Source organism: Vigna radiata, chromosome 7, assembly GCF_000741045.1.
Source record: "Vigna radiata var. radiata cultivar VC1973A chromosome 7, Vradiata_ver6, whole genome shotgun sequence".
In the NCBI taxonomy this organism is placed as follows: Eukaryota; Viridiplantae; Streptophyta; class Magnoliopsida; order Fabales; family Fabaceae; genus Vigna; species Vigna radiata.
In genome coordinates, this window is record NC_028357.1 from 53,373,293 (window position 1) to 53,393,443 (window position 20,151).

General features: G+C 30.9%; 2 protein-coding genes across 4 annotated transcripts; both read right to left on the reverse strand.

The window, feature by feature from the left end:
- Positions 1-657: 657 nt before the first annotated feature.
- Positions 658-3,717, reverse strand: LOC106765715 (protein trichome birefringence-like 23). Its single transcript, XM_014650420.2, has 3 exons — positions 3,160-3,717; positions 2,454-2,731; positions 658-1,659 (listed from the first exon to the last, which is right to left on the reverse strand). The coding sequence occupies exons 1-3, from the start codon at positions 3,506-3,508 to the stop codon at positions 886-888; spliced, it is 1,401 nt and encodes a 466-aa protein (XP_014505906.1). The 5' UTR covers positions 3,509-3,717; the 3' UTR covers positions 658-885.
- Positions 3,718-5,813: 2,096 nt separating this feature from the next.
- Positions 5,814-13,492, reverse strand: LOC106768371 (myosin-3). 3 transcript variants are annotated; one of them, XM_014653494.2, is made up of 6 exons: positions 13,340-13,492; positions 13,160-13,253; positions 12,775-12,850; positions 10,804-11,013; positions 6,684-10,648; positions 5,814-6,045 (listed from the first exon to the last, which is right to left on the reverse strand). In XM_014653494.2, the coding sequence occupies exons 4-5, from the start codon at positions 10,895-10,897 to the stop codon at positions 6,729-6,731; spliced, it is 4,014 nt and encodes a 1,337-aa protein (XP_014508980.1). In that variant the 5' UTR covers positions 10,898-11,013; positions 12,775-12,850; positions 13,160-13,253; positions 13,340-13,492; the 3' UTR covers positions 5,814-6,045; positions 6,684-6,728. The 3 variants fall into 3 exon arrangements, with proteins under 3 accessions (XP_014508980.1, XP_014508981.1, XP_014508979.1); XM_014653495.2 differs by lacking the exon at positions 5,814-6,045 and having other exon boundaries at positions 6,486-8,261; positions 8,568-10,648; XM_014653493.2 differs by lacking the exon at positions 5,814-6,045 and having other exon boundaries at positions 6,486-10,648; positions 13,340-13,491.
- Positions 13,493-20,151: the final 6,659 nt, after the last annotated feature.

Genomic DNA, 20,151 nt, shown 5'->3' on the forward strand with positions numbered 1-20,151 from the left:
TCTTATATTATAATAGATAGAGAAGTGAAAAAAGAATGAAAAGTAAAGTTCTTTTTTTATCAAAAAATTAATTTATTTGTTATTAACATTTTCATCATCGTTACTATCATCATAAAAATAAAATTAAAAACAATTATATAAAGTTGCATTAGGACCATAATTTAGTAAAATATCACGTAATTAAAATATATTTTTAGATATTAATTTGACAAAAAGATCAGGAACCATTTGGTTATTAAATTATAATATTAAAGACTTATTTAATTTCTTTATACATTTACGAATTATAGATTAAATATTTTTATTCATGACTAAATAAAGAATTCTCACATATTTAAATATTAAATCGATGATTAAGTTATTAACTAATGTCACGATTTTTCACTTAGAATGTGAAACTAACGTACACTCACGCCAAGACAAAAGAAAAATATACAAAAGCAATTTTTCAGAGGAAAAAAATTCTTTTAACAACTATTTTTTGACAAATATTTTTAAACATAAATTCAAATAAACTAATAAAATGATTACATATACTGTTGTAAAAAAATTGTTAAAAATAATTGTCAAAATATCATGATCCTTTACCAAAACAACATAAAACAGTGGTGGAGAATTTAACATATTTGTTGAATAAGAATAAATAAATACTAAATATAAAGAAAAAGGGAGAGAGATGATAGATTTGATGCCCATGCACTTCCATATCAAAATTAACTGTAAACTAATATTTAGAGTTCCTTTTGCTACATTCAATATATTTATCTCCAACCTCCATCATCCTTCTGTATGAATATGAATATCAAGAATCACAGTATAGAGAGAGAGTAACAATTCACTCAATATTCACAAATGTATGGTGGCATTTCACTGGTTTTCTTTTTCTTACCCCTTCACAATCATCTCCATTATTATATCATTCCAAGTGTCTATTGGCCCAGGTAAGCACCAATGCAAACAATCATTCTGAACTTTAGCCTTTTTGTCCTTTGCAAATGGTTGAAATTGCCTGTATGGACCAGGATGCCCATCAGGTCTCAATTGTGATAGTGCAGAGAAATCCACAAGCTTAAAATTCACACCATTTTTTGAAGCTTCAGAAGCTGCTTTTCCAACCTCATCTAACTCTATGTCACGGAGCATCTGGTTCAAATATTTCCTTTCCATCTCACCTTCTTTAATTGGTGCTGTTCTATTGCAAGTTCCCCCGCTGAACCACTCTCCATTTTCAAAATGATCGGCTGTGAATGTCCTGAAAAAGACCATCCCTTTGTGATTTGAAGAAACTACAAAGTTCATCACAAATTTTAAGGCTTTGCGGTATGCGAAGTTAAATCCCAGCTCTGTCAGGTTCCTCTTAGGACAGGAGTGGCAGCCCAATATGGTGTCATTCTCATAGTAGATTGCAGATTTCAGAAACCATTTCCCGGTTGAAATAATGATGTAATCAAAATCCAGGTATTGATCCGTCCATTTACTGTCCAGTTTGTCAAGATGTAGCTCCACTTCAGAACTCGAAACTCCATTTATGTCTTCAAATATAGCAGCTTCCACAAGGAATGGAGACCAAATCACTGATATACGGAAGTCGTATGAGGGGAAGTTCCAGCTTTTGCTCCTGTACTCCTCATCATGGTAGACTAAGACAGGTTTTTCCACCTGAAGGACAAAATAGTTCGTGTCAATCACTCCTCTTCCAATGGTTCCCGAGAATATAACACCAGTATATGTGTATATATAGGACACGATAATTTCTAAAATACATTATGCTCTGTAGCATTGTGATAACATTTTGTAGCACCGACAGTTAAACTTTACAAGAAATGAAGTTGTACCATGGATTAGAAAGTGTTGCAGATCCATTGATTAAGTATAAACTCACTTACTAAGATTTTTTATCTTAACATAGGTGCATGGACTTCTTTACAAAAATCAATAATCATTCCAATGGAAGTTCAAATCAAGCCTTGTAAACCAAAATGATGCTATTGTCAATGAATTGAACAAGTTTTCAAATACTTGTATAGTATCCAAATCTCAGTGCCTCAGATCTACAAGACACTAGATTCTGATGCAACTTCAACAGAGCTAGGAAGTAAAAAACAACGATTTTACTTAACTCTCACGCGTACTAAATATATAGGTTCATGCCTATAAGCGACTGTAAACATATAACTTCCAAGTACTTAGGCCTACTACATCATTTATTTACTCAAACAAGTGCAGCCAAACAAAAGCAAACAGCAACAGATTCTTCACTTTATTTTTCAAAGTAAATAAACCCAACCTCCAAGGTTAGACATTGGAACCAAAAGCAAGATCTGGTCCAACAATAAGAATTTAAGTGCAAAAGACAGTTGTCTGATCCTCATAGAAACAATCGAACAAAAGGGAAAGCAACATTTGGACCTAATGATCAGTAATAGAACCACTGATGATATGGCAATACATACCTGGGAGAGAATGCAAAGCAGGGATTGAACATGGTTGCGGGAAATGGAATCACCAATGAATGCCCAGGCTTTGTTCCGCATCATGTTGAGAAACCTCTTTGGATCAAGCTGCGGCAAATCACAGTGTCTAGGAGCCCACCTCCAATACAGAAACTCTCTGTCAGGCCTTCCATTCTTCAAGCAATTTTGATGAGTTTCAATAAGGTCGCAGCTTTCGTTGGTGTAAGTTGGACCAGACGGGTTCGGAACCCAATCCCCGTTAAAGTAATCGCATTGTTCTGCATTCGATCAAGCTCAAATCAGAACCACACATTCACACTCCTACCTCACAATCCAACTACCTAATTCAAAAATCTAAACAACACGTGTGCGAGAGAGCTCAAACTCTACACCACCGACTAAGGTAAAATAACCTATTCGTGTCAGTTGACTCCCGCATTGAGTTGTTTTTTCATCTGATTAAACATAATAACTATTCTAAAAGTTACATCTAGTTTCCAATTCGTAAAAACTAGACTCAAAGTACACAGAAAGTAAGCTCATATACGTAATGTAACATAGATAACCATTCAGCTTGGTATGGTGGCATAACAAGGTATGATCACGAAAAACAAATTCCACAACAGCAAATCAGAACCGTAGATCTAAACGCACGTGCATATATTTTTCTGTCAAAAGGGTCAATAGAAAAGAATTCAACACTGACCTGATTCTGTGGGAGGGAGCTGATCTTCAGTTTCAGAAACGAATTCCAGAACAGGTGGGGGTTCGGGAAGATGACCCAGAAGAGGTGGAGGTTCGGGAACACGTTCCAGAACAGGTGGAGGTTCGGAAAGTGGTTGTGAAAGAGCTGCAGTGTGAGGAGGATTGTGGGGCTCTGATAAGGTGGCTTTTTGAGGAAATGGGGATTCGAGAACAGGGGAAATCTGCGAGGGCAGGGAGTGAAAGAAGAGAATACGGAAAGCGAGGCCTAGGAAGAAGAGGGTGAGAAGAAACTTGAGGAAGATGTTTCTGTGGGTGAAGGGGAAGTTCTGCTTCAAATAATCGGTTCTCATTTTGTGTTTGTTTGTTTGGAGAGACAGTGGTGACAGAGCATGGAACAGAGGAAGTGACCTCCTCTGTGTCGTGTCTTTTTGAGCAATGAAAGTGAAGAAGCTAAGGAGAAAGAGCAGAGAGAAGGTGTGGAATAGTTCGTAGATCCATGTCTGTTACCGACTAGTTTTGACGACAAGACAAGATTCTCTCCACCTATTATTTTCCACTTTTTAATTAACAATTTATCACATTCTCTCTGTTAGCTTCACTTCAGATCCATGAATAAACAATGATTACATTACACTGCATTAACAGAGTATTCCTTCTATAATTCATTTTCTTTTTCCACATTATCAGATCCATAATTCAACACTATTTATTTCTTATGTTGTGGGAGATTCATCTCTTTCATCAGAATCAAATTCATTCAGTTCATCAAACAATAAAAAAAGAAAGTCTTCATAGTCAATTGCCAACATATTATTAACAATATACTGCCTCGATTAAGCTTTGAGATACTTTATTCCTTTTAATGGAATAAAAATAAACTATTTAGTGGAACCGAAATAGTTAATCAGATAACATTTTTTATATGATAAAATTGTTGTATTTGATACTTTTATTCACATAAATAAAAGTCAAAGAAAAAAATTGAATAGTTTTAAAAGGAAGATAGTTCTTTTAAAATGAAAATTAAATAATTATTTTGTATTAATTTTATATTTTAATTATAAAATAAAATATTCAAATTATATTTACAAAAAACCATTCCATTTCTATTTCTTCTTAAACTATGACTCCCAATCATACATTAAGAGGAAAATAATATATTATAATTGTTTTAAAATATATCATAGAAATGGTAACTTAATCACTAAACTGTGCTTATTAAAATAATTACAATATCAGTATTATTGTAATCAGTGCTATGGTTATTATCACAATTCTTCCGAATCTATGATTATCATCACTTTCGGTAATAGTTTATCAAAGGTAACACTTACTTAAGTTCCAAGCCATAATAAAAAGTAGTTGAAAACATATTAAGACTTTCATAAATTAAAAAAACATTGTTGAAACACAAATAAAAATAAATGAATTGCTAAAATGATATTTCTTACTGAGAATTAATAAAACTATGGGTGCTCTTAAACAAAACATTAACACCTATATTAATTTCTTCAAATGCTAATTTTTATCTTATAATCAAGAACTCTTTCACACTAAATAAGAATTTGTATAGAACAATAAAAAGGATAAACTATATAAGAAAAAAAAACTAGTAAGAAAAAAACATTAGAAAAAACGACACATATTCCAGCGAACGTGGAAGGTTAATACTTTTCGTTTAAATGATTTTTTTATATATATAAACAAGAGAACAATTAATCTGAAATGTCAAGACATTTTTTTTTTAAATGAAGACACTTAAAACCTGCTCTCCCACATTCTTAGACAGGAACCAATATAGAAAATTATAAAAATTTGAATAAATTAGATAGTCAAATTCTTAATAAGGGATATAAATATATACCTATATATATTGCAAACAGCTGTAAAGTTTTAATTTATCATTTTAATTATTAGATTTCCAAAACCGAATAATTATTGATCCGGATGATGCTAAATCTACTATTGCTTATTTTCTTTTCGCGTTGGTATATATACTCGAGTGTATAAGTTTAAGATATTGAATATGATAAATAATTTTTCAACATCTAGGGGCCCATATTATAAATTTAAGTTCAATTATTAATATAAATCAATTTGTATTCTACTTTGTGTTTCAAAAAATAAAATTTCAAAGTTATTTATTACTTATTTTATTAAAAAAAACTAATCATTTATTGTTTTAAAAAAAAAAAATTCAAGCCATGACAATTTTGAATTATTTTTTTTATTTTAAACTTTTTTTCATTCAAAATCTTATTTTCTACCATTCAAAGTTATACATTTTTCATATATTAAAAGAAAATTGTGGTTTCCGTCAAACCTATTGATTAAAATGTGTATTTTATTTAATCTAACTATTTTAGTTAAAAAAAATTATACAAAATTTCTAATCTCTTTATGTGTGCATATATACACACACACACATTTAAACCAAAGTAGAATATGTAATTTCATCATTGTAGAATATAAATTAAAAATATGTGTATGACATTGTTCAGTTTGAGAGTTAAAGGGAAGTTTGATCTTAAAATTATAAATTTGAAATATAATACTTTTAATTAAAAAATCATTTTAACAACGTATATAATGAAACGAAATTAAATCTTGTTACTGATTATCGTAATAATAGTTGCAATTGTTATTAAAATGAATCAAAGGCACGAAAATAATGTAACAAAATTTTGTCTTGTTTAACATTCTTTCATAATCCTGGTGTGGGGTTATGTGGTTGGCTCCATCCACCTGCAGGCTGAGCATTGTACTAATAATGGCTAATTATTGACTAATAAACAGTGCACTGCGAATCTCATTTTCTCTTCACCTGTCTTGCACATGCATCATTCTAACTTCTAAACCATTCTTTATGTTGATGAACTCCAACAAACTGTGAATAACCATTTTAACATATGAATTAAATGTTACTGTTTTAATCATCAATAAATAGAAGGATTTGATATTTATACATGAAAAAAAAAATGTTAAAAAGAAGTTTTCACTATAAATAGCAAATCAAGTTTACTAATATTTTTAGACCACGAGTCTGTTAAGGCTGTGGCTACTGGGATATCAGATGGAATAGAAACTTGTTATCACAAGTTATTATGTTCCTCATCATTGAGGATTTTCACTCTACGTTCAAATTACATACGATCTAAAATATGATTCTAAATTATTTTGAATTATGTAATATAAAATCATATTTTAAATTCTGTATGGAGATGGAAAAACGAACAAGAAACAGAAACAAGCGTTACATAAATGAAAGAATTAAAACAGGAATTTGATACTGGGCACTTGTTTATCAAAATATTTACGTTGAACAAATTAAGGAGAAAACTCTGTAACATTATTCAATTCAAAAAAATTCAAGAGGAACAAAACTAGCTCTACACGATGCTACTGATACTGGACAAATTGAATTACAGCACGCACATATTTGAGATTAAAAAAGAAGAAAGAATCAATTCACATGAACAAAAAATGAGCTAATGAGAAATTAAATGACCATGACATCATGCATACCTAATTGAACAAGCAGCGTAGAAAAACTCGAGAAAAAACGAGGCTTTATGCTGCTCTCTGGCCACTGCGAGTCTTTGATAGAATGTCCTTGAGATAGTCATAGCGACTGCGATGATAATCAATCCACAAACACAGCTGCCTGATAACTTCCCTCTTCTCCTCTCCCAAGTCCAACATACCGTCCTCTTTCTCTTTCATCATTTTCTCCAGCTCTCTAACTGTCTTCTTTAGTTGTTCTACAGTTGTTGTCAGATTTATCTTCTCTGATTCTTCCTTTCCACTCTTTGCCTCTAACTTCTCAACTGTCTTCCTCAAAGCCACTTCCTCTTCATTTTTAACTTGCAGTTGCTCCAACAACTGCCTTTTGTCTCTCTTTAGCTGCTCTTTTTCCTTATTCATATCCCTCACATGCCCCCTTGCATTCTCAAGCTCGCGTGAAATGTTGTAGACACTCTCCTCGTAATTTTTGCAGTCATCAGAAACTCGACAGCTTACAATTTCTATGCCAGTCATGACACTGTTCACACACTCTCTGACATTAGAAACAATTTCATCGAAGGCTTCGTTCTTGGCAGTTATTAGTGCTGATAAAATAGCAATTCTGTCTTCAAGCGCTGTCTGATCTTGCTGAAACTTTTCTTCCGTCTTCCTAAAGCTTTCTTCTCTCTCACTCAACAATTGTTCTGTGACCCGAAGCTTCTGGTTTGACAGACGAAGCCTAACCTCAAGGATCCGAACATTCTCAAGCAAAGTACTGATTTCATCTCCTTTTTCTTCTAGGTCTCTTTTTAGGTCTTCTACTGTATGTTCCAAATCAGCTACCTTCTGATCTTTCAACTCAATTCGTTCATGAAACCATGCTGCCATTTCTTCAATTTTCTTCTCTGCAACTTCAAGCTTGACCATGCATTCCTGAAACAAACCATCAATTTGTTTATATTCTTCATTTAACCTCTGATATGAATCTTCTCGCTCTTCTAGAGTTCTCTTAAGATCCATAGACCTGCTTGATATGTCATTCTTTTCATTCTCTACCATTACAAGGCTTTCTGCATGTTCTTGACTAATTTTTTCATGCTGGAGCTCCAATTCTTCTTTTGTTTTCTGTAAAGTGGATAACTCTGACTCTTTCTCAGCTAATGTTTTCTCAAGTGCCCTAATCGTTCCCTGCAATCTCAAAATTTCCTCTCTCAGTTCAGTGTTCTCAAGGACTTTAGCTCTGATTTGCTCCTCAACTTCGCCCTTCAGGTTTTGTGTGGAATCCACCTCCATCTTTAGCTTTTCACACTGATGTTCTAATTCTTGTTTCTCATTCTGTAGGGACACCAGATCATGTTTCTGATCATCAATTTGGACTGTTAAGGCAGTTATTTGGGCAGAAGCCTCACTATCCTTTTGGTGAAGATTTTCCTGTAAAATGGATAAATCTGACTCTTTCTCAGCTAATCTTTTCTCCAGTACAGTAATTGTTCCCTGTAATCCCGAAATTTCCTCTTTCAGTTCGGTGTTCACATGGTCTTTAGCTCTTATCTGCTCTTCAACTTCACCCTTCTGGTTTTGAGAGGAATCCAGCTCCACCTTCAGCTTTTCACACTGCTGTTCTACTTCCTGTTTCTCATTCTGCAAGGACACCAAATCTTGTTTCAGATTTTCAATCTGGACAGTGAAGACAGTTATTTGGCCGGAAGCCTCGCTCTCTTTTTCATGAAACTTTTCCTGTAAACTGGATAGTTCTGCCTCTTTATCGGCTAATGTTTTCTGCAGTGCAGTAATTGTACCCTGCAATCCAAATTTTTCCTCTCTCAGTTCCGTGTTCTCTTGGTCTTTAGTTCTCAACCGCTCTTCAACTTCAACTTTCTGGTTTTGTGCGGAATCCAGCTCCACCTTCAGATTTACACACTGCTGTTCTACTTCCAGTTTCTCATTCTGTAAACTGGATACCTCTGCCTCTTTCTCAGCTAATGTCTTCTCCAGCACAGCTACTGTTCCCTGCAATCCCAAAATTTCTTCTCGTAGTCCAGAGTTCTCATGGTCTTTAGTTATCATTTGTTCTTCAACTTCACTCTTTTGGTTCTGTATAGAATCCATCTCTAACTTCAGCTTTTCACACTGCTTTTCTAATTCGTGTTTCTCTTTCTGCACTGATGCCAAATCATGTTCAAGATTCTTAATTTGTTCACTGGAGGCCATTATCTGAGATGAAATTTCTTGCTCTGCGCTAATAAACTTATCCTGGAGAATCGAAAAATTTGATTCTCTATCTGTTGATATCTTCTCTATTTCTGCTATTTTTTCATGTAGCTCCAACATTCCCTGTTTCATTTTCTCTTCAGCTTCACTGTTTTTGTTCTGAATGGTGTTCATCTCTGACTCCAATGTCCTTAGCTGCATGGCTAAATTTTCTCTGTCTTCCAGAAGTCTCTCTTGTTCAAGGATTTTTCGGTCAATTTCCTCTTTCAGAGTTTGCATTTCAATCATATTCTTGGAATTTTCGTTGACTTTTTCTACTAACTGAGCTTCCAAGTCAGATTTCTGATGCTGGAGGGACGTCACTTCTTGCTGCAATGCATTCACCTCATTTGTGATGTTTTCCACTTGAGTGGAAGCTTCGTTACTTTTAAAAATTATCTGCTCTTCGAGTTCATTTTTTTGAGTACGTAGTGTCCCAATATTAGTTAGCATCTTGTTTATCAGAGATGTTAAATCTGAAATTTTCAAAGATGACTCATTCTCATTATCTTCAAGTTTCTTCACCATTGCAGATAGCTCCTCTTCTCTTTCTCTGGACTTCAATTCGAGTTGTGATATTTGGTTTTGTAGGGCTGAATTGTGCTCTCCTAGTTCCCTTGCTTCAGTGGTGCTGCTCTTCATTTGTACTTCTATATCTCTTTTCTGGTTTTTCAGTGATTCTAACTCCAACTCCAGGTTGGTGACCTGTGCCTCAAGTTCCCCGATACGATTTGAGGATTCTTTCTGAAAACCTTCATGCATCAGAGTAAAGGCATTAATTTCCCTTCCACTCTCATCAAGTTTCTCTTTTAACTGACTTGATTCAGCTACAAATTCTTGTATTCTACTCTGAGCCAGCTGAACCTCATTTGAAGCCTGTGAAAGTTGCTCTTTTAAAGATTTGTTTTCTTCCTCAGCAACTTTCAGATTGTGGCTTATACCTGTCATTTTCTGCTCTCCGTCTTCCAACCGCGGTTTCAGAATGGAAAGTTCACTTGTAACTGCCTCTAACTCTTTGCCAAGAGCTAATTTCTCATCTTTCAGTTGATCAACAAGGGTTCTGAGGCCATCAGTGATCTTCTTTTCCTCCTCAATCTGTCGGAGAGTTGTCTCCTTCTCCATGGTCAAACTATCTTTTTCTATCTTCAACTCTTCCAATCTTTGACTCAGTTCATCTTCTTTTTTGCCGGCAATATCCACTTGTTTACTTAGTTCAGCATTCTCAGCCAAAAGTTTAGATCTTTGAGTGCCTAATACTTCAGCATCACTTTTCAAATTCATGTTAACTGTATCTGCTTCTTGTATCTTGCTCAGTGCTGCAAGATATTTGGAATTAAGATCCTCCTTCTCTTCATGTGAAATTGTCAACTTCCGATTTAATTCAGCCACTTCTGCATGCACCACTTCAAGCTCTTGCCTTAAGTCTCCGATTGTCTTTTGAAATTCATTTTCCAGTTGTCCGTTTTTGTTGCCTTTGTCCTTTGAAGAATAATCTGAACCTGAATCTGAGTCCGAGCTGGATGAAGAACTCCCATTTTCTCGCTTGCCCTTGATCCTTTTCCTTAACTCAGCTGTTAGATTATCATATTGCGCATGCAGTGATTGGTATTGATTGTGGAAATCTTCAATCAGTTCAATAAGTGGTTCCCTCTTGGAAAGTTGCACTGGGGTACCATCCTCTTCAAGGTTGTCATTTTTAATAAGTTTCAATATTTCTTTCACTTTGTCTTCAATATCTGTAGGAAAAGTAGAAAAACAATAAATCATTGGTTTGATCATCGTGATGTGATATACTTGTCGATCATAGTAAAGTATTCATCACTATTTTCAGAGATATGATATCATGCGGTCATAGTAGCAGCTGAATTTAGCCTTTCATAAAAAATTGTACCTGCTTTAGCTACGTGGAGCTGCTCTTCTTTATTAGGGTCAATATGACTTCCAAACAAAGATTTGATAGACTCTCTAAGGCGATGTTTCACCATCTTTTCTTATAGATTTTCAACTTCTTAGGAGGACCACATCAAGATAGTATCTTACCACGTTGGTTCCTGGAAGTCAGAAGTGGAAATTTCAACACAATTCCTTGATATTTTGAACCCTGCAATGCACACAAATTTGTAGATGTTTATGAGAAATATTCAGATACCTCGATAACGATACTACAAATTAATCTAGCTACGTTTTGAGCCATCAAAATTTTATTTATATCTATCAAACTTGAAAAACAAATATAAATTATAGGAGACCAACTGAAACATGTAGAATCAGTTCCTGAATTATCCAACTTGGTCACGAGTCCCTAAATGATAGAAATTACAATCTGTGATCACCAAATCTGAGCTTGGTCATTAATTCCGGTCAACGAAGTCCCAAAATTGTATTGATTTTTAACCATAAGTTTTTCAAATTTTTTATCATTAAAGGACTTGTTTAATCAACATTGTATCTTTCAAAGACTAGTTTTCTTTTTTGCACGTTGTTTTAGTTATTACAGTAGTGAGAGTGCATGTGATATTCGTAGGCAGTCTTTCAACAGCAACACTTTGTCGCAAAGGATTTTGTTCAACAGCTTCTTAGCCCACCAAGATGGTGGGATGCAATATTTGGTGTCTGAACAAAAATATTTAAAGTAAAATATTTTTCCAAGATATCACTAGCAAAAGATGTTGCAGGAAATTTACTGTGAGTTTGATAAGTGAGAGAAGGAAAGAAAAGAGAATTGAGTAGTTTGGTAGTAAAAAAAATAAAATATGTGGGACCCAAAAAATGTCTTTCCATAAAATAGCAATGAATAAATGATTGATTATGTTATGGAACAGAATCCGATTGTGTTGAGCATTACCAATTTTTAGTTAAAAAACACTTTCATAGATTTCGAGGCTCTCAAAACTTATTTTTGTTATAGTAAATAAATAAAGCAAAATAACGATAAAAAAATAATAATAATAAAACTAATAAAAAAATACTAATAACTAAAATAAATAATATTAATGTTAATTAGGAATAATATTAGATTATTTTTATTATTTTGTTTTCTTAAAAGTTCATTTCAACTTTATTTTTTCTTAATTTCTCTTCAACTAAAAACTATATTTACAATATATTTCTCTTCCTTTTCTTCAATTATTTTCTCAATCAAATATTACAATATAAGGGAAGATTGTAAAAGCACAAAGGTTTTTATTCAAAATAGAAACTACTATTATTTTGTGAACTCATCAGTCCAATGCTAAATATGAGGCCTGGTGCCTCGTGTTTTAGCGGGTTTAGTTCACTTTTTGTAAGGAAGTGAAATTGGGTTCAATTATGGGATGAATTGCGGTCAAAATATAATCTACAAAATAACGAGGAAGAGGGGCAGAACGTGTAATTATTTGGGCCCACCCTTCAGGGTCAGATTCTCAATAAATATATCTTATGACTATCATCGCTGTACCAACGTTTTATTCCCTCACCTTCTCAGACTTCAGAACAAGATATAAAAATAAAATAAATACATACGTATTATTAATAATGACCATAAGTATTTTAAGTATGTTATGATTATAAGTATTTTTTATTAAAAAAAAGTTAAAAAGAAGAAGAGGAGAAATACAGCAACTAGTCTGAGACGACAACAATAATCTGACACCACGTCAGCAACTCTTGGAATCATCCCATAAAAAGATTGGAAATCAAACGGCACAGCTCAACAGATACTTTCTTTCAGCTAATTTCAAGTGATTTAAAACAATTGATGAATTAAACTGAGAAAAGGAAAAAAGAAATCAATCTTTGCAAGGGAAAACAGAAGAAAGCAGATAGGAAACACTAATCTTGATGTTCAAGATCATTATATTTCGAAATCCGATTTAGGTACCTGAGATACGGTTTCCGTTTCCCTTCTACTCTTCTCTTAAGAATTGGCTAAGCTCCAAAAGCAAAATTGCAGCTACCTGTAGAGAAAAATTACAAAAGGAAAGCAAGTTCAAGGTAAGAAGAAGAACGAGTGAGCTTCAAATTTAATCAATGCATCACCTGGTAACAAAATTACCAAAAAAAAATAATGATAGATAATTTTACATATCAGCAATAGCTTTCTTCCTCTGTCAACTGTCAGTAATATCTAAGCAAATTTATTAATTTTGTCCCTAAAATTCAAAGCATGGCAAAGAACGCAGTGTTCAAGATCGACATAGAAAATTAACAAGACAATAAAAATTCATATCAAAGATTAAAGATCAGATACGGCTACGAAAGTTTACCCTGTGCAACTGCAGAGAAGGAGAAAAATGAATCAAAGAAACCAGGAGAAGCTGAATTACGAACTAAACAAAGTTGATCCGATCGAATCCAAAGCTGAAACGATCACAGAAACGTAAGAGCTTAAAATTGAAGTGATGGAAGAATTTAAGGAAGACTGAGGATAGGAAATCGACGGTCACCGGTGAAACTGGGAAGGAAGATCGTAGAAGCGGGAGCAGAGGATCGAAACTCTGAGAAAAGAAAAAAAGAAGAAGGATTGAAGGGAAGGAAGTGACTGAAAGGGAGCTTCAAAAGAGACAGAGTTTGTTTCTCTTTGGTTTGTTTAAAGTTTGTATATATTGAAGATATAATTTAGGGAAAATGATATTTTCACGTTATTTTTCACATCATTTTCACACTGTATAGAAGTGTGTTGGATGATTTCAAATTAAAAAATATGAGACAAGGACATATTTGGAAGAAAAAATCAAAGTTTTTTTTTAATTTAAAATTGTCTAACCACATTTTGACACGTGTGCAGTGTCAAAATGGTGTCAAAAAAATAATGTCAAAATATCATTTTCTATAATTTAGATATAAATTATTGTTATGAATAAGTTGAAAGTTCGTTTTTAAAGTTGTTTCTTATTTTTACGTATAATAATTATACGTCATTTTGGAAAAAGGTATGAATGAAAGTATCGTATTTTATTCTCTGTAAATTGTTTAACATGGTATCACTGTGTTTTTTAATTCCCAAATATCTTTCTTTCATCTCTGTATTTTTTCCAATTCCTAAATTTCCAATTTCGCCGTGTCCAATCCTTCATCTTCCAATATTATTATTTAGTAAGATAATTCTTCTTTTCCCATCACTGTTATTCTTGATTACTCAAACTACTCCTTTGGTCCCAGTTAATGGACATGTCCGATGAACATTTTCTGTGACAACAAGGTTGCGGTAGAAATTGCACATAACCCAGTTCAACATGATAGAATCAAATGTTTTAGAAAAGGTGTTTGAAGAAGTCATTAACAAGTTGGGTATGATTGATATTCATGCATCAAAGGAAAGTGTTGAAGATATAATTTAGATTTAAATTATTCTTGTGAATAAATTAAAAATTATTTTCTGTTTTTAAACGTCATTTTGAAAAAAAATAAGTATGAATCCTGTGAATTGTTTAACACATAATTAAATGATAAATAAATAAATATTAATTTTAAAAAATTATGATATCAAAAAGTGGTTTTGTTTTGTTTGGATTATAGCGCTCTCAAAAGACGCCAGCATTTTCCACCTTCAAATCTCAGGAATGGAATCTTTGTAATTGTTTTTCAAATCTTTGCCCTTTTCTTTCTCTCTTTATTACTACAATGCCACCATTACCTCTGCGCGTTATTTTCTTTTGAAATTCTGAACACTGTATTATTAATGTTCCGGTTTTTATTTTATAAACTCATACTAGTATTTTCTAAAATTTCAATTTCCTATTTTTCTTCTATTTTTTACTCACTTTTCCGAAAAATATATAATAAAATATACATTTTTTATTAATATAAACTTCTTATTTATCACGCACTTATTCAAGTAAAACATAGTCGAATAACGCGAAAATAGGATTGAGATATCGATAGAATGGTAGAAAACTATAAAAAGAAAATAAAATGAGATAGGATTTTTAAAAGTTGAAAATAAAACTTTTAACTAGTGATCCTTATTATCAAATCATTTTGTATATAAAAATAATTTTGACTTGTAAAAAAATTATGTTTTTTGTTTTCTATTTCTCTCAGTATATTAAAAAACTAGTCAAACATATTTTCATTGATTAATTTATATTTTTCTTTTATATTTTAAGAATTGCTTGTTTTATAATTGTATTATTTCAAATAAATAGTTTAAAATACTATTATAGAATTATCATAAATTTAATATGATTAAAGGGTTAACATGAGATAGAAAATATAAATAAATACAATCATAAATTAAAATTTATATACAAAATTCTAATCCAAACATTAGAAGGATTTTCAATTGTTACTAAAGGAAAAAAGCACATTAGTACTATACTATTTATGTACAATTATAACTAAAGGAAAAAAAACATATAAGTACTATACTATTTATGCATCAACACTATCTCCACCTAATGTTTTTTTTATAGATACGTCATCACCTTATGCTCACATTCACTAGATAATAATCATATTATTGATCTAGGTAAACTCATCTGAATACATGTATCGATGTCAAACTATGACAAGTTTAACACTTGTAGTAGTGAAACAACGATCTCCCAAGCTACCACACAAGGTGAAATTGTCTACCACCTATGGACAAATAACACCAAACCATAGACTAGGATTTCTTGTTACTCCTCACCACATAGTCCCCTTCTTTATCTGAGATGACGTGATTATTGGAGCCTCAAGATAACTTCCAAAATTGAGTCCTTACATTAATACATCACTTACTTAAAACCACCATTAAGAATTTCATCCTATAAATTCTTTTCAAACCATTTGGAGTTCAACCACATTATTCATATCATTTTCAATCACATCACTTAGCATTATATAGAACATTCCATCATTTGAAACCAAGCATAAGAGAGAATAGAAAATAAAATACTCAAAACAACTCTAACGTCTCGCTTAGTGAGCATAGATTGTTCGCCCAGTAAGAGCCTAAACAAGAAGCTTCCCAAGTCTAGTGAGGGAGCTCGCCCAACCCCTAAACTTCTCTGCCAAAAACCCTAAAATGTCACATAGTGAGTAGTCCTCGCTCGCCCAACAAGAACAAAAACAACAAGCTCCATGAGTCCAGCGAGTTGGCTCGCCTAACCACTAGAATTTACTACCATAACTCACTTAAACTCTCCCAACGAGCCCCTTTTACTCGCCTAACCTTGTTGCATAATTATGCAACATGAAGACTTCATATAAATAACATTCCTAGGACATCCATGACCTATTATAACCATTTTTACCAACTTCTAACACTTATAGATTGGATTCTAGACTACTGTAAAGAATTGTGTATAACCTATCTTAAACCAATTATCAACTGTTTACAACAAGGTATTGACTAAAAATCAACTAAACCCTCGTCTTAGAGGTCAAAATTCAATTCCAAAAATTCTAGCTCGTTTTTTATCAACTTAAGGACTCTCACAAGTCAGAAACGACTTACCAATATCCAAAACTTTCATTTTAACATAGAATCTCTAATTCAAAATCTCACTATCTAAAACCTCTAAAATGCACCAAAGTCCATTTCAAAACACCATTTATTGTCTACTTTACATTCCTAAACCAATTCTTTGCACATTCATAACCCAACCAAATTTCAAATAGTAACAAAATAGTTCCAAAAATTTTGTATCTAGACCATTATTTCAACAAGTCACTTTGTGAAACCTCACTTTTAGACCAAAAGTTTACTTACAACCTATCTTAACCTTCTCTTTCTCAACTTCTTAATTAAATACCATTATTGACTTCACAATCATAGCCAATTCACAAACAAGATCCATTCCAAACAGATTCATCACATACCAATATAGTCATATCCATACAAAGCACCGATCAATAAGGAAAATAATTTAGAATCACAATTTTTACTAAAGCAATTAAAATTTCCACATTTTAACCAAAATCAACATATACTAATTGAAACCATCAAGTTAAAAGAGCATAAAGAAAACCATTAGTTCCCCTTACCTTAAATAGAAACGCTACCACGCATTAAACAAGCACACCATTAAACGTCTACAAATCCCATATTATAGTGAGTCCTTAAGACCTCAGATTAACCAAGAACCAATAATAAAAGACCAATGACACATGCAAAGGGGTTCCTAAGCATGATCATTGAAAAAAAAATACTAAAAAAAATAAGGATAAAAACTTACTTGCTATAAACCTGAAATTGATCGAATAGGAATAAAGATTACTTTGTTGTGATCTCTTAGACATTTCCTGATAAAAAAATAGATGATTCAAGAGTCAGATACCTTAAGAAGAATATAAAAAAAAAACTCATGAAACGAGTTTCTAGAAAGATAAATTGTATTTTAAGTAGACGAATTTAGAAGTTCTACTTAAATTATTCAATTATTTTAAATTAAAATAATTAGTTTCGTTGTTTTAAAACACTTATCAACTCTAATACATTATACAATTAGTTTTATCAAAATTAATTTTTAACTAAAACGTAATTAGGAAATACACATGTGATCCTAAATTTAATTAAATCAAATGTTTTTCTTTAAAAGTGTAGTTAATAAGTTTAGCAGCTATATATTACTAATGCAAAATTTACATTGTCAAATAATTAAAAGTTACGTTTGATATGACTTTTAAAATAATAAATACTAAAATCAGAAATTTTATTATACAGCTGTAAAATAAATTCTAAACAAATCAGAACCATGAAATTTACATTGAAGATGTTACTTATTTGTAACATTTTGTAAAATATTAAATTCTTTAATTTAGATGCTGATAAATAACTAGAAATCAAATCATCTTGACTTTATAGTTTATAAAGCATATTGTTCCTTTTTAAATTTTAATAAAAAAAAGTGTATTAGTAGAATAATTTAAACACTTTTTAAAAACAAAAATCAACCAAACCCTTCTCTTTCTTTGTTTGAGTTTTCTATTAAGTTATTATTTTTTTAAAGTTCGCATCTAGTGACTTTGTACCTTAGGATCAACATTGATATATATATATATATATATATATATATATATATATATATATATATATTATAATTTTTTTGAAAAATTAGGTTGAGTTGAATGCAGTTAAAGTTACAAATAATAATTTATTAAACCTTTTAAATCATTTAAAATTTTAATATTAATTTTACTTTAATTAGTCCAAAAAAAGAATTCGAGTTGACACAGTTAACTAATAATCTTAAATTAAAGTAATATATATATATATATATATATATATATATATATATATATATATATATATATATATATATATATATATATATACGTATGTGTGTGTGTGAGTTTGAATATAAAATTGTTATTCATACTAGTTTTATTTCATTAAACAAAACTATCTTTTATAGAAAATATGTGATAATGTTATTAGTCACTTTCCTTTAATCGCAGTGTTTTTTTCGTGTATCACATACTACATTCGTCATGTCTCTCGGATATAGACATTTAAAAAGAGAAAAACCGTTGTTTTGTTTTTCTTTAACATATTTTTAAGACTATAAAGAATTTCTTAATAAATTATTTTAGGTAATATTGGCATTCCCTTTTAATTTTAAAAATATATGCTTATCTCAATCATATTTTGAATAAAACAACAACCACATTTTTTCTCAGAATTCTCCATCGTATTTTTAATGAATCATACACATATTTTTAAAACTTTAATTTTGTTTTTTGTTCATTTTTAAACCAACAATTTAGAAGTGTCAATTAATATATCAATAAAATTTCCAATAATAAACATATCAGTTATGATTGAATTGGCAAGTCAAATTTTGTCTTTTGTAAGGCAATAGACATAAATAAAGAATTACTTGTTCATAAGAGTGCTTATTTTAGTTTCTTAAAAAAAAATATTTGAGACAATTTCTTAAAATATTGTTGAGTTTGCTTCCAAAAGTAAGTGTGCCTCAAGAATAGAAAAAGTAATATTTTTCCAAAACCACGATAAAATCTAAATTTAAAAAGTCTAAATTGTGAATTTTTTAATTTCATCGAGATTTAGTTCATAATAACAAAATTAAATGTAAATTTTTTAACAATTATATAACACAATAAATATTACAAATTGCATTTTTAATATATAAAATAAGTATTGAAAGTTATCTTTCATTATATATATATATATAAAAAAAAAAATAACTAATCGGTTTATACGATACATAATATACACATTTTGTTTGTTATATATAAATTGTATGATGTAATGTTTGACCTTGGACTCAATTAAATTACATATATAGTCGTAAATTGAGAATGTTTTTGCCTCTCATAAAATAAATTTTCCTTTGCTAGGAACCGACAGAAAATTATAATTTAAAAAAGGAAAGAAAAAATAATAATGATTTAGGACTGAGATGCCAGAAAGGAGCACGATAGGATGCCACGCTTGGTTCTTTCAATTTCATGTTTGTGTCTGTGGCTATTTCCTCCATGCCTGCAATTCAAGTCACACGTCACGTTATTCTAATTTTTTATGATTTATTATTATTTTTAAAATATTTTGTATAATGTACTTCACCGTTTGGTGATTCGCTTTGCATGTTCCTCCATTTTCTCTTTCTTGTTCTTTCTGCTAGCTGAATAATGTATTTTTTTTATAAGCCAGTTTTCTCTCGAATTTATGCTGTAATGTTTAATCATATAAATGATTAAAATAAATAGAAAATAAAAACTGGTCTTTTTCTTTTTTCTTTTAAACAATTTTGTATATTCTTTATGTTTTATCTTTTTAATTAATTCGAGGAAATTTATTTATTTTTCTATTTTCTTTGCGTCTAAAAAAACACGATTCCCCGCTCTTGTAATAATCGTTTAAATTTTTCATTTTGTTTTAATAAAAAATTATTATTATTTCTTAATATAATTTTAGTAAGTTTGTTATTATATTAATTTTTTTTTTCATTTTTCTTATTTCAATGTATATTTATGTGCTATTTCAATTTTTTTGTGAGCATAATAATTTTTCTCTTTATATTATTTAAATTAAGTGTATAATTGGATAAAACGTTATATCATATTAAAATATAAAAAATACAGATAAAATGGATAATTTTTTTGTTAGAAATTTGACAATTAAAAATAATATTTCACTTCATGAGGCATTATAATACAATGTTATTGAGTTCATCAGATCAACTATAGAATTATACCTTATTTTTTGGAAACTAGAATAATAATTAGATAATTATGTGTTGTTGTAAATATTAATTATGTATTAAATAACATTTATGGAAAACTTTAGTCACTTTATATAAGGACGTGC